Source organism: Scyliorhinus torazame, chromosome 16 (assembly GCF_047496885.1).
Source record: "Scyliorhinus torazame isolate Kashiwa2021f chromosome 16, sScyTor2.1, whole genome shotgun sequence".
NCBI lineage: Eukaryota > Metazoa > Chordata > Chondrichthyes > Carcharhiniformes > Scyliorhinidae > Scyliorhinus > Scyliorhinus torazame.
The window spans coordinates 98,186,195-98,211,514 of NC_092722.1; the positions used below are offsets into that span (position 1 = coordinate 98,186,195).

The 25,320-nt window shown below is 48.8% G+C and overlaps 1 protein-coding gene across 1 annotated transcript in view; it reads left to right on the forward strand.

The window, feature by feature from the left end:
- The window catches only part of LOC140392960 (inorganic pyrophosphatase-like), a 148,217-nt gene extending 123,973 nt beyond the window's left edge, over positions 1-24,244 (forward strand). The window contains 2 exon segments of the mRNA XM_072478772.1: positions 8,503-8,542; positions 24,024-24,244. Of these exon segments, the coding sequence (XP_072334873.1) occupies positions 8,503-8,542; positions 24,024-24,055 (72 nt within the window). The 3' untranslated portion in view covers positions 24,056-24,244.
- Positions 24,245-25,320: the final 1,076 nt, after the last annotated feature.

Genomic DNA, 25,320 nt, shown 5'->3' on the forward strand with positions numbered 1-25,320 from the left:
CTGTACCTAAATCTTTCATTTATCTTATTTCTGTTTGTGGCAAGCGCATTGGCTGCCACATCGCCCTACACAGCAAGTGAGACCGCGCCCCCAAAATAATTTATTGGTTGTGAAGGGCTTTGGGACATAACGATAGAAAAAATTCTGTATGAATGTCATTTTGTTCCGGGTATTTTGGCAGAGTAGAAGAGCAGGTAAAGGACAACCAAACTGGGGCAAATGATAATGGTTACTGCGATCAAGGTCTCCTAATTGGCTGGCCAATGCTGGATATATTGTGCAGTCGCATATTGGGAATGGAATGTTCCCTCAAATACAAGCGGTTGAGATACTGGCCGATTTCAATGATCACTGACTAATTTCAGCTACATTGGGACTGGTTTATTGTTTTTTAATATAAATTTAGAGTACTAAATTCATTTTTTCCAATTAAGGGGCAATTTAGCGTGGCCAACCCACCGAGCCTGCACATCTTTGGGTTGTGGGAGTGAAACCCACGTAAACACGGGGAGAATGTGCAAACTCCACACGGACAGTGACCCAGAGCCGGGATCGAACTTGGGACCCCGGCACCGTGAGGCAGCAGTGCTAACCCACTGTGCCACTGTGCTACCTGTGACTGGTTTAATGTTAGTTTACCACAGAGTTGTGCAGCAGAAATTGACACTGTTGGTATTTTAGCTAGATGCCCCTTTATGGGACATTCGCTGAGGAAGGGGTCATGTGACCCGCTAGTTCAATCAGGAGCTGGAGTTGGGAATTCCCTGGGGCGTGTTGAGACTTGTCCCTGCTGTTGGACCCTCGAGCTGAGTATGGACAGACCATTTAAAAGCTCTCTATAAATAGTTATTTATAGTTGGAATAAATCGCTGTTTCTTTTAGTTAACTGGTGGAAGTTATCAACGAGGTAAAGCTCAGTGACTCAGATTACAAAAATTTGGAGAAAAGGTCCGATTGCAAGAGTTGTAGAACAAGTCCAGCCTACAAGCAGAAGCAGAGTCATTTTGTTAACTGCATGTGGGGCACAGACATCCAGTCTGATTCGAAGCTGAACGTCCCCGGATGTCTCCGATACCAAAACATTCGCAGAGATCATAAGAGTTACTCAAAGGTCACTACTCCAGGTGCTCCAGTTTCCTCCCACAATCTGAAGATGTGCAGGTTAGGTGGATTGGCCATGCTAAATTGCTCCTTGGTGTCCAAAGGTTTTTCCCAAAATTCGTGCTCATTAGATGAATTGGACATTCTGAATTCTCCCTCTCTACCCGGCGATTTTTTTCACAATAACTTCATTGCAATGTTAATGTAAGCCTACTTGTGACATTAATAAAGATTGTTATTATTAGCCCTCCAAATCTGTTCTTCCTCTGAGAATCCACTTCTCTTTTGAAAGACTCGATTGAATCTGCCTCCACCCCACCCTCGGCCAGTGCATTCCACTCGCTCTGCAAATAAATTTTTCTCATGTTGTCTCTGAATCTTTTACCAATTACCTTAAATCTGTACCCTCTGGTTCTCGATGCATTCACCAATGAAAACAGTTTCTCTCTGTCTACTTTGTCCAGACCCCTTGTGATTTTGAAGACCTCGATCAAATCTCCTTTCGACCTTCTCTACTCTGAGGAGAACAGTCCAAACTTCTCCAATCTATCCACTTAACTGACTTTCCTCATCATTGGGGCCATTCTCGTGAATCTTTTCTGCACCCAATCTAATCATTCACATCCTTCCTAAAGTGTGGTGATCAGAACTGGACAGTGCTGCACCTGAGGTCTTATACAGGTTCAACATAACCTCCTTGCTCTTGTACTCTCCTACCCTAATAACCCAGGATCCTGAATGCTTTATTAACCAATCTTAACCTGTCCTAGCATCTTAACAATTGTGCATATCGTCCCCAGGTCCCTCTGCCCTGCATCCCCTGTAGCTGTACCCTTTAAATAGACTACATTCTCCCTACCAAAATGAATCACTTCACATTTCTCTGTATTAAATTCCATCCACCATTCTCCATCCATTCCACCAGCCTCTGTCCATGGACGTTCGGCACTACCCTCAGTTCAAAATGCTTCTAAATTTTGTCATCTGCAAATTTTGAATTTGTATCCTGTACACCAAGAATAGGTTGTTAATATATATCCGAAAGAGCAAGGTACCTCACACTGATGCCTCAGAATCACCGTTCAATGTCCTCCAGTCCAAAACACAGTCATTCACTGCTACTGTGTTTCATAGAACCCCTACAGTGCAGGAGGAGTCCATTTGGCCCATCGAGCCTGCACCGACCCTCTGAAAGAGCACCCTACCCATGTCCATTCCCCCATCCATCCCGCCCTATCCCTGTAACCTAAACTGCACCTGGCCTGTCACTCGGCCAATTTTATATCCACGCTGTCTTTTTTATTCCATGGGCTATGACTGGTCGCAAGCTTGTCATGTGACATTTTATCAAATGCTTTCCAGAGGTCCATGTGCATCGGATCAACATCATGACTGTCATTCACCTATATTACCTCATCCAAAAAAACTATTTTCCCTTAAATCTGCTGGCTTTCTTTAAATCATTAGGATTTGTCCTTGTTACTTCCGCTTGTGACCATGGAGTGATTGGTCACATAAAGGGCTGTTCCTGTTCAAAGTCACAGAAAAGGGCTCTTTTTACCCAGATCCGGGTGGAATTTTGATGAAAAGGCATAGGTGAATGTTAGAGGAGTAGTTTACCCCTGGAATGGTATGTCTTCTGATCAGCGGACCCGGCAGAAAACAGTGAGAGGTTTGGCTGGAAAGTTGAAACAGTCTTGTGCTTCACAGACAATCTCTTCCAGCATGCAGGCAGGGGAGGGGCAAGCTGCAAGGCCCCAGATACAGGAACTGATTACTTTTATCAAGGAGGCATTCCATAAACAGAGGAAAGAAATGCATGAGGATCATGCAAAGGCCATTGCAGAAGCTGTGGCACCCCTGAAGAGTACTTTGGAGTGTATGGTGAGGTGTTTGGAGGTGCAGGGGTCACAGATTCGGGAGATTGCAGGAGTGATCTCGGACCACAGCGATCGTGTGGTGGCTCTGGAGGCGGAGGTGGGGCTTCTAGGAGACCTTTGTAAAACGCTGAGGGCAAAGGTTGAGGAGCAGGTGAATTCCTCGAGAAGACAGAACCTGCGAATAGTGGGCCTGCCTGAAGGAGTGGAAGGTGTGAGTGCCACGAGGTACGTCTCGAAGATGCTGGCGGGACTGGTGGCAGAAGGAGTGCTGGATAAGGCACCTGAAGTGGACCGAGCGCATAGGTCACTGAGGCAGAAGCCTAGAGCTGGGGAGCCGCCGCGGGCGGTGATCGTGAGACTCCATAAATTTGTGGAGAAAGAAAATTCTACGGTGAGCCAGGGAGAAGCATAGCTGCGACTGGGAGGGAAATAACGTCCGGATTTATCAGGACATCGGAGCCAAGTTGGCAAAACAGCAGGCAGGTTTCAACAAGGCCAAGGTGGTGCTGTACCGGCGGCAGATCAGGTTTGCTGTGCTCTACCCGGCGAAACTATGGGTGACGTTCGGAGGCCGGAGTATTATTTCGAGACCCCAGAAGTGGCCGAAGACTTCATTAAGGAGCATAAACTGGGGGAGAACTGAGTGGACAATGCTTGGGAACCGGGGTGCTGGCATTAGGTAATGGTCGGGAGCATATTTGAAGTGGGTGTAGGGATTGGGGGATTTTTGCCTTTTTTTGTGGGGGATTTCTGTTCAATGTTGACATTGTAAGGAGTTGTAGGGGTGAAAAGTTTATGTAGGGATGGATGTTCCCATCCCCCCTGCTGTTTTATGGGACTGTTTGTGTTTAACATCTGTTTGTTTGCTTTTGGAGAAGGATACCTGGAGTTCAGGAGAAGTTCTTGTTTGGGAGGGTAAGGCCAGCAGGAGGCCTTCTTCTTTGAGCTGAGGAGTGGGGGGGGGGGGGGGGTCATTAGGATGTGCCTTTGGGCAGGGGCAGCTGCGCTAGCAGGTTATGCTGGTGAACGGAAGTGAGGTGGTGGGGAGAAGGCCAAGAGGGGTGGCCGGAGGGAGGGGGGAAGTGGGGGGGGAGGGGAAGAGGGGGGGGAGGGGAAGAGGGGGAAGGGAAAAGCGGGGGGGTGGGGTTCTGCGACATGGCAGGGGGTGAGAGATGACATGGTGAAGGGTGAAGAAAGGGGCCATCTGGGATGGGCTAGGTACAGAGTGGAATTAAAGGGGCAAGAGTTAAGTGGGGAAGATCACGGACGGTAGAGGGGATTGGAGCCGCAAGCCTCCGGTGAGGTTGGTAACGTGGAACGTCCGGGGACTGAATGGGCCGGTTAAAAGGTCGCGGGTGTTCGCGCACCTCAGGAACCTGAAAGTGGGGGTTGTCATTTTGCAGGAGACACACCTCCGCGTGAAGGACCAGATTAGGTTAAGGAAGGGGTAGGTCGGGCAGGATTTTCACTCGGGGTTTGATTTGAAATCGAGGGGTGTGGCGATTTTAATGAGCATAAAAATGGGATTCGTGAGTGCGAAGGAGGTGAGGAATCCAGGTGGGAGATATGTGATTGTGAGCGGGGTATTGGAAGGGGCACCGGTAGTGTTGATAAATGTTTATGCCTCAAATTGGGATGATGTGGGTTTTATCCCGGATTTGGCCACATACCAGTTGATCATGGGAGGAGATTTGAACTGTGTCCTGGAGCCGAGGATGGATAGATCGAGCCCCAGGTCGATGGGTAGGGTACGAATGGGGGGTTTATGGAGAGGATGGGTATGGTGGATCCATGGCACTTTCAGAACCCAGGGGGAAGGGAGTATTCCTTCTTTTCACACGTCTACAAGGTGTATTCGAGGATCGATTACTTTGTAGTGAGTCGGGAGATTTTGGTTGGGGTGGTGGGGGCAGGGTATGCGGGGATAGTTATCTCGGACCATGCACCACACTGACTGGATATTTGGTTCAGTACTGGACAAGAGCAGAGGCCGGGGTGGAGGTTTGACTCGGGATTGTTGGCGGATGGAAGTTTTCGTGATAAGGTGCGGTTGGCGATTGGGGATTATGTGGAGTTCAGTCGGAATGGGGAGGTGTCGGCGGGCATTTTTGGGGAAGCACTGAAGGCAGTGGTCCGGGGAGAAATTATCTAATTTACGGTTCGTGTGAACACGGAAAGGAGGGCGGAACATGACCCTCTAGTAAGCGAGATAGTGGAGGTGGACAGGGAATATTCGAGGGTGCCCACCCGTGGAGGGATTGGCGAGGAGGAAAAAGTTGCAGGGGCAATTTGACAGGCTGACAACGGGGAGGGCGGTAGGGCAAGAGGGTTACAATACAAGTATGGGAGAAGACGAGCCGCATGCTGGCGCACCAAGTGCGGAGGCAGGCTGTGTCCAGGGAAATATTGAAGATCCGGGCTGGGGATGTGGTGTCAGAGCCAGGGAAGATAAATGAGGCACTTAGAGAGTATTACCAGGGACCTTATGAGGTAGACCCAGGAGGAGAGGAAGGGGACATGGGGTGGTTTCTGGATGAGCTGGAATTTCCCCAGGTGGAGGAAGCAAAGAGGCAGGTGTTGGAGGAGCCCCTGGGGCTGAGGGAGGTGAGGTGCTGGATAGTATGAAGTCGGGGAAGGCCCCTGGGCCGGATGGGTACCCGGCAGCATTTTATAAGGAATTTGCGGAGGACCTGGCACCACATCTGTTGGGGGCGTTTAATGAAGCACTGGAGAAGGGGGAGTTGCCGGAGACAATGAAGCAGAAAGTAATCACACTAATCCACAAAAAAGGGAAGGATCCGGTGGAATGTAGGTCGTATAGACCCATATCATTATTGAACACGGATGTGAAAGTATTGGCTAAGTTGTTGGCATGGAGGATTGTGTCCCGGGGGTGGTTGCAGAAGATCAAACAGGCTTCGTGAAGGGCAGCAGCTCGCGAGTAATATAAGTCGGCTGTTGAACGTGGTGATGAATCCGTCAAGAGCTCTGGTACCGGAGGTGGTGGTGTCCATGGATGCGGAGAAAGCATTTGATTGGGTGGCGTGGCGGTACTTGTTCAAAGTTTTGGGAAGGTTTGGGTTTGGGCTGAGATCTGTGGCATAGGTGGGGTTGCTGTATGTGGTGCCAAGAGCAAGGGTGAGGACAAATGATATGAGCTCACAAAGCTTTGACTGACACAGGGGTGCCCGCTATCGCCGCTGCTGTTTGCACTGGCCATAGAGCCATTGGCGATGGCTCTATGGTCGGCAGAGTGGCAGGCGAGAATGAGGGGACCGAGGGAGCATGGGGTGTCGCTCTATGCCGATGACCTCTTGTTGTATGTTTTGGATCCGTTGGAGAGTATGGGAAGGATTATGGGTCTGTTGGGGAGGTTTGGAGGGTTCTCGGGATACAAGCTGAATGTAGGGAAAAGCGAGGTATTCCCTGTGAATGAGGTCGCACAGCGGGCTAATTTAGGGGGGATGCCATTTATGGTAGCGAGGGATAGGTTTAGGTACCTGGGGATTCAGGTAGCGAGGGAATGGACGGGGCTCCATAAGTGGAACTTAACGAAGCTGGTGGAGGAGGCCAGGGAGGATCTTAAGAGGTGGGATACACTGCACTTAACGTTGGCGGGGAGGGTCCAAGTGGTGAAAATGAATATTCTGCAGAGGTTCTTGTTTATCTTTCAGGCTCTCCCGATCTTTATACCAAAGGCCTATTTTTGGAAAGTGGACACAATCATCTCTGACTTTGTATCAGCGGGGAAGGTGCCGAGGGTGGGGAGGACCCTGCTACAGAGGCAGAGTCAGCAGAGGGGGTTGGTGTTGCCAAACTTGCTTCACTATTATTGGGCTGCGAATGTGGACAAGGTGCGGTGGTGGTGGGGAAGGAGAAAGGGTAGTGTGGGTTAGGATGAAGGAGGAATCTTGTAAGGGGTCTAGTTTGAGGGCTATGGTGACGGCAGCATTGCCAATGGCTCTGAGCAGGTATTCAGGGAGCCCAGTGGTGCAGTCCACGGTGAAGATATGGAATCAGCTGAGGAGGCATTTTAGGGTGGAAGGAATGTCGGTGCTAACGCCGCTGTGCGAGAATCATGGGTTTGAGCCGGGGGGATGGATAGTGTATACAGGAGGTGGAGGGAAGTGGAGCTGGTCAAAGTGAGGGATTTGTATTTGGAGGAAGGGTTCGCCAGTCTGGAGGAGCTAAGGGAGAGGGTAGAGCTGCCGAGTGGTAGTGAGTTCAGGTATCTCCAGGTTAGGGACTTTGCACGAAAGGTTGGAAGGAGGTTCCCTAGATTGCCGGGATACACCCTGCTGGAGCGACTGCTGCTTCCGGATGTGGAAGGGGAGGGAAGAATTGGGGATATATGTAAGTGGCTGGGGGAGCAGGGAGGCGAGCGGGTGGTGAAGATCAAGGAGAAATGGGAAGCAGAGTTGGGAATGGAGATCAATTGGGGAGTATGGAGTGAGGCACTGCGATGAGTAAACGGGACCTCCTCTTGTGCAAGGATGAGCCTGATACAGTTTAAGGTGGTGCACAAGGTGCATATGACTCGGGCGAGAATGAGTGGGTTCTTTCAGGGGGTAGCAGATGAGTGTGAGAGGTGTGGGCGGGGGCCAGCGAATCATGCACACCTGTTTTGGGGTTGTGAAAAATTGGGAAGATTCTGGGCGGGAGTGTTCTCGGTCTTAGCCAGGATAGTGGAGGAGGGAGTGGACCCGAACCCTTTGGTGGCGATATTTTGGGTTTCAGAGAAGCCGGAGCTCATGGAGAGGAGGAAGGCCGATGTCTTGGCCTTCGCCTCTCTGATTGCATGGCGACAAATTGTGCTGGAGTGGCGGCCGGCATCGCCACCGGGGGTAGCAGCATGGTTGGGTGACCTGTATGACTTCCTGTGGTTAGAGAAGATAAAGTATGAGTTAAGGGGCTCAGCAGGGGAGTTCGAGAAAAGGTGGGGGATGTTTGTGACCGTCTTTGAGGAGCTTTTCGTCGCAGGGGGGGTTGGGGGGGGGGGGGGCGTGCGTGAAAAAGGAGAAAAATCTGTACAAACTGTGTAGTTGTTTGTTGGAATAAATGTTTCCCGGGGTGTTTATTTGCTGTAACCTACTTTGATACAAGTTTGAATAAAATGCGTTTTTTTAAATAAAGGATTTGTCCTTGTTAATTTTGTCCACAATTTCTAAAAGGTTTCCCTTTTAAACTGGCTGGCCGAGGGTCATCCTTGCATCCTTTTTAAGCAAAGGTATTAGGTTTGTATTTCTCCAATCCTCTCGCAACACCCCTAAATCTGAAGAGAATTGGAGGATTGTGATCAGTGCTTCTGCAATTTCCACCTTTCCCTCATATGCTTGAAAAAGGAACATTGAAAGGACTGTGGGGAAAGAGCAGGTTTGTGGGGCTAATTGACCAGGTCCTGCAGAGAGCTGAAACAAGCACAGTGAACAAAATGGCCACCTCCTTTGACATATTGTTCTGTGATTTGTTGTTAGACTCTACTTGTTCCAGCTTAAACATTTCTAAACTCTTGTCTTTTCAGGTGCCAGCATATGGAGCAGGTGATTCAATACCACTGGATGGTAAGTTTTCCTAACTTGTATTTGTACCTCTCTGGGTACAGTTAACTCCTGGCTATGTTGCCACAGAGTGCTTGGGAAATTCTACAATGCGAACGGAATTTGGTGTGCACTTGCTTGGCCGCTCATAACTCATCCGTACTTCTACTTTTCACCATTCATCACTGTTTCTTTAGTTCTTGTAACAAGGCAGGATTAAAAGTATAATTCATGCCTCTGCCTTGTGTCTGTGCAAATACTTGTGGTCAGCTAAATGTAGGCTGTGCAAAGGCTTTGCAACATCATTTGTTTCATATTACCCAGCGTCTGACTTCCTCTTGTAACCTCCATATTCATTTTTCAGAAGAATGGTGGCTCCTACTGCAGGATGTTGATAATGGGAATGGGTGGAAATTCAACAGTATACAAACATATAGAGGGGTGGTGCAGTGGTGAGCACTGCTGCCGATGGTGCTGAGGATCCTGGTTCGATCCCGGCCCCAGGTCACTGTGGAGTTTGCACATTTTCCCTGTGTCTGCGTGGCCAATCCCACAACCCAAAGATGTGCAGGGTAGGTGGATTGGCCACGCTAAATTGTCCCTTAATTGGAATGAAAATAATTGGGCACTCTAAATTTTTATTTATTTTTTAAATTTAGAAACATAGAAAATAGGTGCAGGAGTAGGCCATTCGGCCCTTCGAGCTTGCACCACCATTCAATATGACCATGGATGATCATGCAAATTCAGTATCCCACTCAGTCAGTCCTTCAGGACGCGCGACAACGCAGAATCGCCGAGCAGAAACTTATAGCCAAGTTCCGCACACATGAGTGAGGCCTCAACCGGGACCTGGGATTCATGTCGCATTACATTCACCCCCCCATCTGGCCTGCGAAATCCTACCAACTATCCTGGCTTAACACAATTCACACCTCTTTAACCTGAGGTTACCCCATCTCTGGATCTGTAAAGATTTAATCACCTGCTAATCCTCGTATTCCAAGCATTGTCTGGCATCTTTGAATCTGTCTATATATATGTTTCTGGAACATACCTCTTCATTCACCTGAGGAAGGAGCAGCGCTCCGAAAGCTAGTGATATCGAAACAAACCTGTTGGACTTTAACCTGGTGTTGTAAGACTTCTTACTGTATTCCTTAGTGAAGACAAATCAAAAGTATTTGTTCAACTGGTCTGCCATCTCTTTGTTCCGATTATGAATTCACCTGGTTTAGCACAGTGGGCTAACCAGCTGACTTGTAATGCAGCATGGGTTCAATTCCTGTATCGGCCTCCCCAAACAGGCGCTGGAATGTGGCAACTAGGGGTTTTCCACATTGAAGCCTACTTGTGACAATAAACAATTATTATTTTTAGGGACCTACATTTGTCTTCACCAGTCCTTTTTCTTTTCACATATTTCACATATTTATAGAAGCTTTTACATTCAGTTTTTATGGTTTTTCTGCAAGCTTACTCTTGTATTCTACTTTCCCCTTCTGAATTAAACCCTTTGTCCTCTGCTGAATTTTAAATTTCTCCCAGTCCTCAGGCTTGCTTCTTTTTCTGGCCGATTTATAAGCCTCTTTGCTTTAACACTATCCCTGATTTCCCTTGTCAGCCATGATTGAGCCATCTTCCCTGTATTAATCTTGCGCCAGACAGGGATGTACAATTGTTGAAGTTCTCCCATGTGTTCTTTAAATGTCTGCCATTGCCTATGCATCGTCAACCTCTTAAGCATCCTTTGCTAACTTATCCTAGCCAATGCATGTCTCATATCATCAAAGTTAGCTTTCTTTACGTTCAGGACCTTGTCTCAGACTTAACTGTATCATCAACTAATCATCAACCATTGTACAATACCCAGTCTTGGATGGCCTGCTATCTATTTGGTTCCTTGACATATTGGTGGAGAAACCATCCCTTATATATTCCAGGAAATCCTCCTCTATTGCATTGCTACCAGTTTGATTAGCCCAATCAATATGCAAGTTGAACTCACCTATAATAACTGATGTAACCTTACTGCACACATCTCTAATTTCCTGTTTGATGCCACCTCCAACCTCACAACTACTGTCTGGTGGTCTGTATACAACTCCCACTAATGTTTTTTGCCCTTTGGTGTTCCGCAGCTCCACCCATACAGGCTAATCGTCCAGGCTAATGTCCTTCACCTATTGCGTTAATCTCCTCTTTAACCAACAACGCTACCCCACCTCCCTTTCCTTTCCTTCTATCTTTCCTGAATATTGAATACCCCTGGATGTTGAGTTCCCATCCTTGGTCACCCTGGAGCCAGATCTCAGTGATCCCAATTACATCATATCCGTTAATGATTGTCAGTGCAGTTAATTCATCAACCTTATTACAAATGCTCCTCGCATTGTGACACAAAGCCTTCAGGCTTATTTTTTTTAAACATTTATTGCCCTTTTAGAATTATGATGTAATGTGGCCCTTTTTGATTTGTCTTTGGTTTCTCTGCCTTCCACATTTCCCTTTACTGCCTTTTGTTTCTGTTCCCACTTTACTTGAGCCTGACTTTCTGCATCGGTTCCCATCCTCCTGCCATACTGGTTTAAACCCTCCCAACAGCACTAGCAAACACTCCCCTAGGACAGTGGTTCTAGTCCTGCCCAAGTACAGACTATCCGGTTTGTCCAGGTCCCATCTTCCCCAGAACCAGTTCCAATGTCCCAAGAATTTGAAACCCTCCCTCTTGCACTATCCATCAATGTGGCGATGCCGGCACAGTATGAAATCTTACAACACCAGGTTAAAGTCCAACAGGTTTGTTTCAAATCACTAGCTTTCGGGGCACTGCTCCTTCCTCAGGTGGATGACCTTCCTCACCTGAGGAAGGAGCAGTGCTCCGAAAGCTAGTGATTTGAAACAAACCTGTTGGACTTTAACCTGGTGTTGTAAGACTTCTTACTGTGACCATCCCTCAAGCCACATATTCATCCTGTCTATCCCGCCATCCCTACTCTGACTAGCATGTGGCACTGGTAGCAATCCTGAGATTACTACCTTGAGGTACTGCTTTTTAACTCCTAATTCCCTAAATTCAGCTTGTAGGACCTCATCCTGTTTTGTGTCTTTATGCACTATGACAGCTGGCTGCTCCCCCTTCAGAATGTCCTGCACACGCACTGAGACATCCTTGACCTTTACACCAGGGAGGTAACACATCCTGGAGTCTCGTTTGCGGCTGCAGAAATGCCTATCTATTCCCATGCAATTGAATCCCCAATCACTATAGCTCTGTCACTCTTTTTCCTGTCCTCCTGTGCAGCAGAGCCAGCCATGAACCTGGCTGCTGCTGCTGCCTTCCCTTGGTGAGGCATCTCCCGCACTGCCTTCCTAGTCTTCCTCTGTCTGGTGGTCACCTTCAGTCATTTTTATCTGCGGTGTGATCAAATTATTGAATGTGCTATCCACTATTTCCTCAGCATCGCGGATGCTCCTGAAGTGAATCCATCTGCAGCTCCAGAGCCATCAAGTGGTCTGACAGGAGCTGCAGTTGGGCACACTTCCTGCATGTGAAGGAGTCAGGGATACCGGAAGGGTCCCTGAATTCCCACATAGCTCAGGAAGAGCATGAAAGGTCTGGGTTCTCCTGCCATGACTTAACCCTTAAGTTAACTTTACAGCAACACCAAGAGAATAAGAGAAAAGAAATAGAAAATAAAAATAAAAAGTAAAAACTACTCACCAGTCGCTAGCCAATCACTTATCTGCTGGTTATGATATCAAGGTTCAAGTTCTTTCTTGCAGCTGTAGTCAGGTTCCCAATACCTCCTAGGCTACAACAAAGTTTCAAGCAACCCCTCTCAATCTCTCTCTCCCTTTTATTTTTTTGGTTATGTCATTGATGTTCATTGCCTGGTACTTGTGTGGTACAAATGTTACTTGTCACCATTGTTTGCTCCAAATGCTACTGGCATTGGGTTGCAAACTACTCTTGAGTGACTAATACGAGCAGGCGTAGACCATTCGGCCCATCTCCCATTCAATATGATCATGGCTGATCTTAAGATTCAAATCCACTTTCCTGTCCGCTCCCCGTATCCCTTAATTCCACGAGAGACAAAACTCTGTCTATTCCAGGGGAGGTGGGACCTTTACAAACCGGCCTGCACCTGGACAGGATCGGAACCGATGTCCCAGGGGAAGGGAGAATCCAGAACCCTCTGGGGTTGGGAATTCTAAAAATTCACAACCCTTCGAAGGAAGAAATTTATCTTCGTCTCAGCCCTAAATGACCAGCCCCCTTATTCTGAGACGATGTCCGCCCCCCCCCCCCCCATGTTTTAGGTTCCCCGACCAGCAGAAACAATCTCTCAAGATTCACCCTCTAAATATCCCCTTCAGAATCATGTAGGTTTTGATGAGATTGCCTCTCATTCTTCTAAACTCCAGAGAATATAAACCCACTTTACTCAGTCGAAGTTCAGATTGAGTTTATTGCAAAATTTAGTACAAATTCAGATATCAAAAAAAAAAGCAACAAAAGCCCAAAGGAGCAAAAGAGAACAAAGAAAAGAACCATCCGCACAAGCGGTCAAGCTTTCTTATAAATGCACGTTTTTGGTAACACCCCTTCTTTGTCCCCCATTGGCTTAGTAATCCTGAGTTGAGACTCCTGACTTGTGCTCCATCTCAGCATTTTATTCCAGCATTCTATACCAGCCATTTATACTTGTATCTAACTGGCTGCACTTACGTTGTTACATTGTCTCATCTCTATAGTTTTGCAAGTTTCAATATTTCCCCACACTCAGCCTCTCATCATAGAGACACCCCCTCAGCCCAGGGGCTAATCTGGTGACCCCTCGCTGTCCCGCTCCCAATGCGAGTATATCTGTTATTAAATGTGGAAACTAAAACTATACACAGTATTCCAGATGTGCAGGGTTTTGATAAGACCATAATTTGTAACAAGGCATCTTTAATCTTGTGCTCCAGTCCCCTTACAAAAAAGACCAACATGCCATTGTCCTTCCTAATTGCTAGCTGCACCTGCACGCTAACTCTGTTTCCTTGTACACGCACACCCAATTCTCTTTGAACATTGTTATGACACCCTGGCCAAGTGCCCGGTTAATTCCAGCCCCACTCGTCCCAGAGTCACAACACAAGTGAATTAATCAATAATTCTTATAAAAATACCCAAAGTCTTTGGCTCTTGGCTGCCCCATAATTACAGTCACCAGGTTTGTAGGTTTAAACATGATTACTGTTTATTTATACCAAGAACTATAATGAAATATGCAGCAAATACAACTGGTTAACTATTAATTAATTCCACCCTCTCTTTACATACACCTATATATACACGCACACACAACGGACACAATACACACACACACAACAGATACAAAGAGGTAAAAATAATAAGTAAAAGGAAAATGTATTTTTTCCAGATGATATACCTTCCTTCACAGTAAGCTTGCAAGTTAAAGTCTCTGTCTACAGCCTGTAATGGTCTTTTCTGTAGGTTCATTCATCCAGGTTCTCTGCAATTTCAGAAGTACAGCAGTCATAGCTTTTCTGCAGAGAGAGTAGCAAGTTTTGGTCTTTGTTTGCAGCCTCTACTGGGTTTCTTGTAGATAGATTAAATCAAGTACTCTGAAGGTTCAGAAATACAACACTCTCAGGCTTTCTGGAGAGAGACACAGCGGAAAGAGAGTAGGATCTTCTCTCTAAATTGCCAGGAGTCAAACTCAAATTTCATGGGACTCTGAAAAGCATTCCATTAGGATAGGATCCAATTACCACCCTTTACCGGGCAAGTACAGCCTTTTCGGCCCATTCATTGGCCACCAGCCAATCAATCAAGCCCGTTTCTCTGTCTGGTGCCAAAAAGTCTGAAGCCTCTTTTTCAAATCAGCAGGAACTAGTGTGCTCTCTGGTAACTTCTGAATTCTGCTGCTTGACTTACAGATACATGTCCATTAATCATCCATGGATCAGAAATCTTAATGGCAAAATAAAAGAAAGGGGAAATAAGGTAGCAATCAGGAAGGGCCGTTACAACATCAACACTTAAAAGTTTCACACCTTAAAAAAAATTCTGCTTTTCTATTCCGATAAGCAAGTGAATAATCTAATTTCCTTACATTAAACTCCATTTTGTTGTCCACTCCCCCAACCTGTCTATACCTCTTTGCAGCCTCTGTGTCCTCCCCATAGCTTATCTTTCCACCTAGTTTGGTGTGATCAGCAAACTTAGATATATTTCTCTCTGTCTCTTCATCAAAATGATGAATATAGATTGTAAAGGTCCCAGCAGTGAACCTTGCAGCACTCCATTAGACACAGTCGGACAGCTTGAAAAAGCCCCATTTTTACTTTCTGCTCTCTGCTTTCTATCCATTAACCAATCCTCTATTCATGTAATACCAACGCTAACAACCAATTTAAGATTGTGTGGCTCACAGTATGGCTCCTTTACACATGCTAGAAGCTACATATATTTACACACAGCAAACAGCCCAGGGTGGCACAGTGGTTAGCACTGCTGCCTCACTGCACCAGAGACCCGGGTTCGATTCCAATTTCGGGTGACTGTCTGTGTGGAGTTTGCACATTCTTCCCGTGTCTGCGTGGGTATCCCCCACAGTCCAAAGATGTGTAGGTTAGGTGGATTGGCTGTGCTAAATTGCCCTTAGGTGGGATTACAGGGATAGGGTGGTCTAGGTAGGTGTGGTGGCAGTCGATGGGAAACTATTTAAACAGAGACAGGCCAGTTAATCTGACATCATTCAAAGGGAAAAATATTGGAACCCATTATTAAGGAAGCGGTAATTAAATTTATAAAATGATTAGGCAAATTCAACATAGTTTTATAAAAAAGAAATTGTATTTGAGAAGTCTGTTGGGAGTTACTTGAGAATGTAAGTAATGGGATAGATAAAGGTGAACAAGTGGATGTAATAATGGATATTTAGATTTTCAAAAGTCATTCAATGAAGTGCTCATGGGGCTGCCAGAACAGAGGATTGGTTAAGGGACAAAGATGTAGAAAGTAGGAATAATTGGATCATTTACAGTTTCAGGCTTAGTGGGGGTGGGACCAAGGATCGGTGCTAGATATAATGAGGTGGCACAGCGGTTAGCACTGCTGCCTCACAGCACTCTGTGGAGTTTGCACATTCTCCCAGTGTCTGCGTGGGTTTCATAGATTATCATAGAATTTACAGTGCAGAAGGAGGCCATTCGACCCATCGAGTCTGCACCGGCTCTTGGAAAGAGCACCCTACCCAAGGTCAACACCGCCACCCTACCCCCATAACCCAGTAACCCCACCCAACACTAAGGGCAATTTTGAACACTAAGGGCAATTAAGGGCAGTTTCCTCCGGGTGCTCCGGTTTTCTCCCACAGTCCAAAGATGTGCAGGTTATGTGGATTGGCCATGTTAAATTGCCCCTTAGTGTCCAAAGGTTAGGTGGGGTTACGGGTGTGGGCGGAGGATTGGACCTCGGTAGGATGCTCTTTCAGAGGATCGGTGGAGTCTCGATGGGCCGAATGGCCTCCTTCTACACTCTGGATTCTTGATTATGGTGAACGGATTTTTCTTTGTTCTTTTAGAAGATTTTAGTTTAGATAGGCAGCATGGTCGACTCAGGCTTGGAGGGCCGAAGGGCCTGTTCCTGTGCTGTACTTTTCTTTGTTCTTTGAGTATTATACATTCAGTCTGGATAAGGATAGTAGGTTAATTGAGTGGATGAGATGGTGGATCGAGTGTAATGTGGGGAAATGACGTGATTCACTGATAGTAAGAATAGAAAAGCAAGTTTTTATTAAAAGGCAAGAAACTTTTACATGTTGATTTCAGAGAGACTTGGGTGTCCTTATACATAAAACATAAACAGATAATAGGCAAGTACAGCAAGCGATTAGGAAGGCAAATTATACATTCAGTGAGGAAGCCTTGCTACAATTGGACAAGGACTTTGGTGAGGTGACACCAGGAGGCCTGGCCTCTGATGTACTTCCCTTAGAGAGAGTGCAGCAAAGATTCATTCATTTGATTCCTGGGACAAATGGTGGAATATGAGAAGAGATTGTATACATCTATATTCCTGAGATATCTACCTATATTGCCAAACTTTTAGAAGGATGAGAGCCAATTTTATTGAAATATATATTCTTTGAGGATTTAACGAGACTGGAGAGTCTCAGAACTAGGGATATAGACTCAGGATAAGGGCTCAATCAATTAGTACTAAGATGAGAAATTTCTCACTGAAGGTTGTGAACTTTGGAATTCACTATCCCAGAGAGTTGTGGGTTGTCCATTGTCACGTGAGAGTACCCTTTAAGAAATGGATGTTTAGACTTCCGGTTGCGGCTATGCCTTGGTAGATCGCACGGTCGGCAGCACCCGCCGATAACGGACTTTTGGGCCCTTTTAAGGAGCTCAGCGGCATTTGGACGACGATTCCCGGTGTGGGAAGGAAACAGTGAGGGTCCCCCAGCACTGTATGGAGTGGACCAGGAGCGGAGCGGTCAAAAAAGTGGCTTGAGAAAAGAGAGGAGAATGGGCGCGAAAAAACAAGATGGCGGTGATCAGGCCGCGTGGGCCCAGTGGTCTCGAGAGCAGCAGGAGTTTTTGAGAAGCTGCTTTGCGGACTTTAAGGCGGAGATGTTGGCCCTATGAAGGCATCGATCGAAAGGTTGGTGGAGACCCAGGAGATGCAGGGAACGGCGATTAAGGAAGTGCAGCAGAAGGCCTCTGAGATGAGGGGTCGGATGCTGGGGCGTATGTGGCCACGATGCTGAGTTCGCTGATGGGAGCGGGAGCCTTCCCGAGGCCCCTGGAGCTGGATGTGGCGCACAGAGTCCTGGCAAGGAGGCCGAGGGCGAACGGGCCGCCGAGGGCTATGGTGGTAAGGCTCCACCGCTTCACCGACAGGGAGAGTGTCCTGCGATGGGCGAAGAAGGAGCGGAACAGCAGGTGGGAGAACACCGAGATCCGGATTTACCAGGACTGGAGTGCAGAGCTGGCCAAGAAGCGGGCAAGATTCAATCGGGCCAAGGCGGTGCTCCACGGGAAGGGGGTGAAGTTCGGGCTGTTACAGCCGGTGAGGCTGTGGGTCACATACCAGGACCAACACCACTATTTTGATACGCCGGATGAGGTGTGGACTTTCATCAAAAATGAGAAGTTGGATTCAAATTAATGGTTTGCAGAATGTTATGAGGGTTGTGGGTGAGGGAGATGGGGCGATGTTTGGATGGGATTTTTCCCCGTGTTTTCTGGGGTCTGAGTGGCCCTGTAGCCTGGGGCCCTCGGGAATTGGGGCGAGGTTGTAGCTGGGGGGAGCTGTGTCATAGGGGGTGGGGTCGGCCCAGACAGGGAGCGCGGCTTTTTCCCGCGAAATGGTGGGGGCGGGTACTGTGTTTGAGGTCTGCATTGGTTTATATGGGGGGGGGGGGAGACTCTCTTTACCCCACTTAGGTGAGGGGGGGGCTGGAGATTTGGATGGTGAATCCAAAGGGGGATTGGAGCCAGAGGCGGGAGCGGCCGGGATCAGCATGAGTCAGCTGGCTTACGGGAGTGCAATGGGGGGTTAAGCAGTTGCTTGGGGAGGGGGAGGCGGGGTTGGGGGCAGGGGATCTGGGTTGCTGCTGTGCTGATTGAGGGGAAATCGTTGGTACAAGGGAGAGTCGGGGCAGGAAGCCTCCGCCTGGGGGACTGGAGGGTGCGGGAGGCGCGGGCACGTGGCTGGCCTAAAAAAGGAGATGGCTAGTTGGCGGGGGGGGGGGGGGGGGGGGGGGACACACCCCCCGATCCGGTTGATCACGTGAAACATGAGAGGCCTGAATGGGCCGGTCAAGAGGGTCCGGGTGTTCTCGCACTTAAAGGGGCTGAAGGCAGACGTAGCCATGCTACAGGAAACACACCTGAAGATCGCAGATCAGACCAGGCTGAAGAAGGGATGTGTGGGGCAGGTTTTTCACTCAGGGCTGGTTGCGAAGAACAGGCGGTTGCAATCTTGGTGAATAAGCGGGTGGCATTTGAAGCGGTGGGTATTGTGGCGGATAAGGGGGGTCTTTATGTTATGGTGAATGGCAGGCTGCAGGGGGCCCGGGTGGTGCTAGTGAATGTGTATGCTCCGAACTGGGACGATGCGGGGTTCATGAAGCGGATACTGAGTCGGATTCCGGATCAGAAATCATGTAGTTTGGTAATGGGGGGGGGGGGGCTTCAATACGGTCCTGGACCGGACTCTGGACCGGTCTAGGTCGAGGTCGGGTAAGCGGCCGGCAGCGGCTAAGGTCCTGAGGGGGTTCATGGACCAGATGAGGGGAGTGGATCCGTGGAGATTTGCCAGGCCAAGGGCGAGGGAGTTTTCCTTCTTCTCCCATGTACACCAGGCTTACCCGCGGATAGATTTTTTCGTGCTAAGCAGGGCGCTGATCTCGAGGGTGGAGGGCGGAGTATTCTGCCATTGCGATCTCGGACCATGCCCCGCACCGGGTGGAGCTGGGGGTGGGGGAGGAGCGAGGCCAACGCCCGCTGTGGTGAATGGACGTGGGACTAGCGGACGAGGAGGTCTGTGGGCGGGTCCGGAGGTGCATCCAGAGATATGTGGAGGCCAATGATAATGGGGAGGTGGCGGTGAGTGTGGTCTGGGAGGCGCTGAAGGCAGTGGTCAGGGGGGAGTTAATCTCAATCAGGGCCCACAGGGAAAAGAGGGAGAGGATGGAGAGGGAGAGATTGGTGGGGGAGAAATTGAGGGTAGATAGGAGGTATGCAGAATCACCCGAGGAGGGGCTGCTGAAGGAGCACCAGAGCCTCCAAACAGAGTTTGACTAGCTAACCACGGGGAAGGCTGAGGCCCAGTTGAGGAAGGTGCAGTGTATGAGAATGGGGAGAAGGCAAGTCGGATGCTAGCGCATCAGCTTCGGAAGAGGGAGGCCCCTAGGGAGATTGGGGGAATTAGAGATGGGGGGGGGGGGGGGACAAAGTGCAGAGTCCAGCTAAAATAAACAAGGTCTTTGAGGACTTCTATGGTAAACTGTATGAGTCAGAACCCCTGGAGGGTGGGGAGGGGCTGAGGCAGTTCCTGGACCAACTGAGGTTCCCAAAGGTGGAGGAAGGGCGGAGAGAGGGACTGGGGGCCCCGATTGGGATGGAGGAGCTAGCTAAGGGGTTGGGGAGAATGCAGGATGGCAAGGCCCCGGGGCCGGATGGGTTCCCCGTAGAGTTCTATAGGAAATTCTCGGAGGTGTTGGGCCCGCTGTTGTTGAGAACATTTAACGAGGCTAAGGAAAAGGGTATCCTTCCCTCGACGATGTCGCAGGCTCTGATCTCGCTTATTCTCAAGCGTGATAAGGACCGGCTTCAATGCGGCTCCTATAGGCCGATTTCACTCCTTAATGTGGATGCCAAGCTGTTGGCCGAGATCTTGGCCACTAGGATTGAGGATTGTGTCCCGGGAGTGATTCATGAGGATCAAACAGGGTTTGTGAAGGGCAGGCAGCAGAATACGAATGTGCGGACGCCCCTGAATGTGATCATGATGCCCTCGGAGGGTGGGGACGCAGAAGTGGTGGTAGTAATGGACGCGGAGATGACCTTTGATCGGGTGGACTGGGAGGTGTTAGGCAGATTTAGATTTGGGGAGTAATTCATAGGGTGTGTCAAATTGTTGTACCAGGCCCCGGTAGCCAGTGTGTCGATGAACCGGCTGCGGTCAGGGTACTTTAGGTTATATCGTGGAACAAGGCAGGGATGCCCTTTGTCCCCCCTGCTGTTTGCCTTGGCGATTGAGCCGCTGGCCATGGCGTTGAGGGAGTCCAGAAACTGGAGGGGGGGGGGGGGAGAGGAGCACCGTGTTTTGCTGTATGCGGATGACCTGCTTCTGTATATTGCGGATCCGGTGGAGGGGATGGGGGAGGTCATGCAGGTTCTTGGGGATTTAGGAGCCTTTTCGGGATACAAGCTAAACGTGGGAAAAAGCAAGCTTTTTGTAGTGCATGCGAGGGACCAGGAAAAGAGGTTGGGGGAGTTACCGCTCAAGATGGTGGAGAGGATTCTTCGGTACTTGGGCATCCAGGTGGCCAAGAGCTGGGGGGGGGGGGGGTCTTGCACAAACTCAACTTAGCGCAGCTGGTGGGTCAGATGGAGGAGGACTTTAGGAGGTGGGATATGTTGCCACTCCCTAGGGGCAGGGTGCAGTCCGTAAAGGTGACGGTCCTCCCTAGGTTCTTTCTCGTATTCCAGTGCCAGCCCATTCTCATCCCCAAGTCCTTTTTCAAGCGGGTAAATAGAGTATCACTGGATTTGTGTGGGCAAATAAGACTCCGCGGGTTAAGAGACTGTTTTTGGAGCGCAGTGGGGGGGGGGGGGGTGGCGCTGCCGAACCTGTGCAGCTATTACTGGGCAGCGAATGTGTCGATGATTTGGAAATGGGGAGTGGAGGGAGAGGGGGCGGCGTCCTGTATAGATATTAGTTTGGGGGCACTGGTGACGGCACCGTTGCTGCTTTTGCCGACGCGGTATACCATTACCATGAGCCTGGTGGTGGCGGCGGCACTGAGGATTTGGGCGCAGTGGAGACGGCATGGGGGGAGGTAGGGGCCTCAGTTTGGACCCCGATATGGAATAACCACAGGTTCGTTCCAGGTAGGATAGACGGTGGGTTCCTAGGCTGGCACAGGGCGGGAATCAGAAGGATGGGGGATTTGTTTATCGATGGGACTTTTGCCAGTCTGAGGGCGCTGGAGGAGAAATTTGGGCTACCCCCGGGAATACGTTTAGGTACATGCAGGTTCAGGCATTTGTGAAAAAACAGGTGGGGGAATTTCCGCTGCTGCCTGCCCGGAGGATACAGGACAGGGTGGTCTCGGGCGCGTGGGTCGGGGATGGCAAAGTATCGGACATATACCAGGAGCTGCAGGAGGCCTCTGTGGAGGAGCTGAAGGGCAAGTGGGAGGAGGAGCTGGGTGAGGGCCTGTGGGCTGACACCCTGGGCAGGGACAATTCCTCCTCATCTTGCGCCAGGCTCAGCCGAATCCAATTTAAAGTGGTGCACAGGGCGCATATGACCGGGGCGGGGATGAGTAGGTTTATTGGAGTAGAGGACAGGTGCGTGAGGTGTTCAGGGAGCCCAGCAAACCATGCCCGTATGTTCTGGACATGCCCGGCACTTCCGGAATTTTGGAAGGGCTTTGCAAAGGCTATGTCCAAGGTCTTAGACACTCGGGTGAAACCGAGCTGGGGGATCGCGATATTTAGGGTATTGGACAATCCGGGAGTGCAGGAGTCGAAAGAGGCCCGAGTCCTGGCCTTTGCCTCCTTGGTAGCCAGAGAAGGCTCTCGTTAATGTGGAGGGACGCGAAACCCCCAAGCGTAGAGGCTTGGGTCAATGACATGGCGAGGTTTCTCAGGTTGGAGAAGACAAAGCTTGCCTTGCGAGGGCCTGTGCAGGGGTTCTCCAGGCGGTGGCAACCGTTCCTTGACTTTCTCGCGGAGCGTTAGGTGGAGGTCAGCAGCAGCAGCAACCAAGGGGGGGGGGGATTTCATTTTATTTGTAAGGGGCGGATGCCCTACTTTGCTTTGTTTTTGTTTATTAAATTCTTAGGTGGTTAGAGGGTTAAGTTGTTTTGTTCGCACAGTGTTTTGCCTTCTTTGCATTATATTTTCTATTGTAGTGTTTTGTAAAGAATTATGGAAAAATCTTGAATAAAAACATTTATATTAAAAAAAAGAAATGGGTGTTTAAGAAATGTACCTTGAAGAAATGGAGCTACTCATGTTACTGGAGTGATGTCAGAATGTGGGTGGAGCTGAGCTCCACTTCTGCTTTTTTTTAGTTTCAGTTTGAGAAAAGCTTGGGTGTGTCTGTGAGCTGCACTGCTGTTGATCTCTGCCATGAAGGGCTATCTCTTAATCATTTGGTGAATTCAGAAGAATTGTAAATCATAGATCATAGTTTTATCATAGAATTTACAGTGCAGAAGGAGACCATTCGGCCCATCGAGTCTGCACCGGCTCTTGGAAAGAAAGAGCACCCTACCCAAGGTCAACACCTCCACCCTATCCCCATACCCCAGTAACCCCACCCAACACTAAGGGCAATTTTGGACACTAAGGGCAATTTATCATGGCCAATCCACCTAACCTGCATATCTTTGGACTGTGGGAGGAAACCGGAGCACCCGGAGGAAACCCACGCACGCACGGGAGGATGAGCAGACTCCGCACAGACAGTGATCCAAGCCAGAATCGAACCTGGGACCCTGGAGCTATGAAGCAATTGTGCTATCCACAATGCTACCGTGCTGCCCTTAAATGTTTTCAGTCTTGAATGTAAACCCTGATGTGCTCCTGTTTGGAGGTTTAAGTCTTTTGGAGGTTAAAAGGACGGCATACAGATTACTTAGTGTTGTATTCTTTGAGGGGTGTATTTGATTTACTGGTTGCTAAGATATTCACTGTTTATTTTAAAAAGGTTAACTTGAGTTCATAGAATGAACATTGTTTTGTTTTAAAAACCACTGGTCCATTTTCTGCTCTACCACACCTGTAGAGTGAGCCGTGTGCTCCCCATACCACAATCTATTAAAAATTGTGGGTCAGGTGAACTCCATGATATACTTTGGGATTCTCTAAACCCTGACCCATAAAATCTTTCAGCTGGATGGTGGACCAGTTTTTGGGCTCCAAGGGAATCGGGGACAGTCTGACAGTCTGTCAGAGATCAGCCATGTTCCTATCGCCAAGAGGAGTGGCTTTTGGGGTCCCTGTGGGCCTATTCCTCTTTCTTATGTGATTTCATCCTCTGGCTTGCACTGGAGCTCCTGGTCCTGACCGCTTGCGGCCCAACCGCTCGCACATTTTCCCTAACCCCAGCCTCGCAGTCATGCCCTTCTCCAAATCTCCCCCCACCCTCCTCGCGCGCACACACCCTTCTGACCCCCCCAGGCTTCATGCCCCCTCCCTCTCTCTCCTCCCCACCACCACCAAACACCGCCACCACCACCAGAAACCCAACTTTGGAGCAAAGGAGAGCGAGGGGAAATTTGGTAGAGGTGTACAATTTGTGACAGATTGAGGTACGGTATGTAAAGAAAAGCTGTTCCTATTGTCTGATAGTACAAGGACGCGAAAACGCAGATTTAAGACTTTGGTCAAATGGTACAGGGGGAATGTGAGGAGAGACTTTATTCTTGCACAGCGAGTGGTAACGAGCTGGAATATGCTGCCTACTCGGGTGGTGGAAGCGGAGATGATCAATGAATTCAGAATGAAATTGGATAGGACCTTGTGCAGGGTAACAGGGAATAGAGTGGGGAAATGGGACTGACTGGATAGTTCCACAGAGCCAGCATGGACCTGATGGACCACATGGGCTCCATCTGAGCTGTTATGACTCTGAACTAGGTCCAGTGGGGCTGAAATGCTGTTGCTGTATTAGAGCAGAACGTCCTGAACCAAGCTATTTTGTAACTCTCTTTCTCTCTCTCTCTCTCTGCAGTGGACAAGTGGTGGTACAGCAAGAAGAATTAAACAGACAGGAAGAACCTGACATTGTTCATTGGAGCCAAAATCCATCTCTTCACTGGCAAGTTGTCGAATCATAATTGGTCTGAAGAAAAGGGATGAATTTGAGTGTACTGCTAAATATCTATGATCAGTGTAGCTTCTACTTCAGGTACGAAGGAAGCGTGTCAATTCAATAAAATTTATCTAACTCCATTGCTGATCTTTGATTCATCTGATTGTAGCTCAAGCTTCCAGCGAGCACACTTTTTATTCTTTCATGGGATTTGAGTATCACTGGCGAGGTCAGCAATTTATTACCCTTAAGGAAGTGGTGGTTGGTGGTGAGCCTCTGCAATCCACCTGGTGCAGGTACACCCACAGTGCTGTTAGGGAGGGAGTTCCAGGATTCTGACCCAGTGACAGCGGACAATATATTTCCAAGTCAGGATGGTGTCAGGAGGAGCACAGTGGTTAGCACTGCAGCTTCACAGTGCCAGGGTCCCAGGTTCGATTCCTGCTGGGTCACTGTCTATGCGGAATCTGCAAGTTCTCCCTGTGGTCTGCGTGGGTTTCTTCCGGGTGCTCCAGTTTCTTCCCACGGTCCAAATGCATGCAGGTTAGGTGGATTGGACATGCCCTTAGTGTCCAATAAGGTTAGGAAGGGTTATTGGATTACGGGGATAGGATGGAAGTGAGGGCTTAAAGTGGGTCGGTGCAGACTCCATGGGCCGAATGGCCTTCTGCACTGTATTATATATGTATGTGTGTGAGACTTGGAGAGGAACTTGCAGGTGGTTGGTGTCTCCATACATCGGCCCTTGTCCTTTTAGGTGGTAGATGTCACAGGTTTGAAAAGTGCTGCCAAATGAGGCTTGCTGAGTTGCTGCAGTATGTCTTCTAAAGAGTGCATACTGCTGCCACTGTCGGTGATGGAGGGAATGAATGTTGAAGGTGGTTCATCAATTTAACTGCTTTGTCCTGGATGATGATTCAGAGTGTTGCAACTGCAAATGCCAATCCTATCATACTCCTGACTGAGTCCAAGATGGATCATCAATTCGGCACTTCTGGCTGACGATGGTTCCAAATGCCTTGTCTTTTGCACAGATGTGCTGGACTTCCACGCTATTGTGGAGCTGCCATCTTCTCCAGACACTTGTTTAATTGTCCGCCAACATAAATGAGTGGATGTGGCAGGATTTTCGAGAATTGATCGGATCCATTGCACAACCACTGTTTAGCATGCAAGAGGTTCTGTGGTGTAGCTTCATCAGGTCAGCATCTCATTT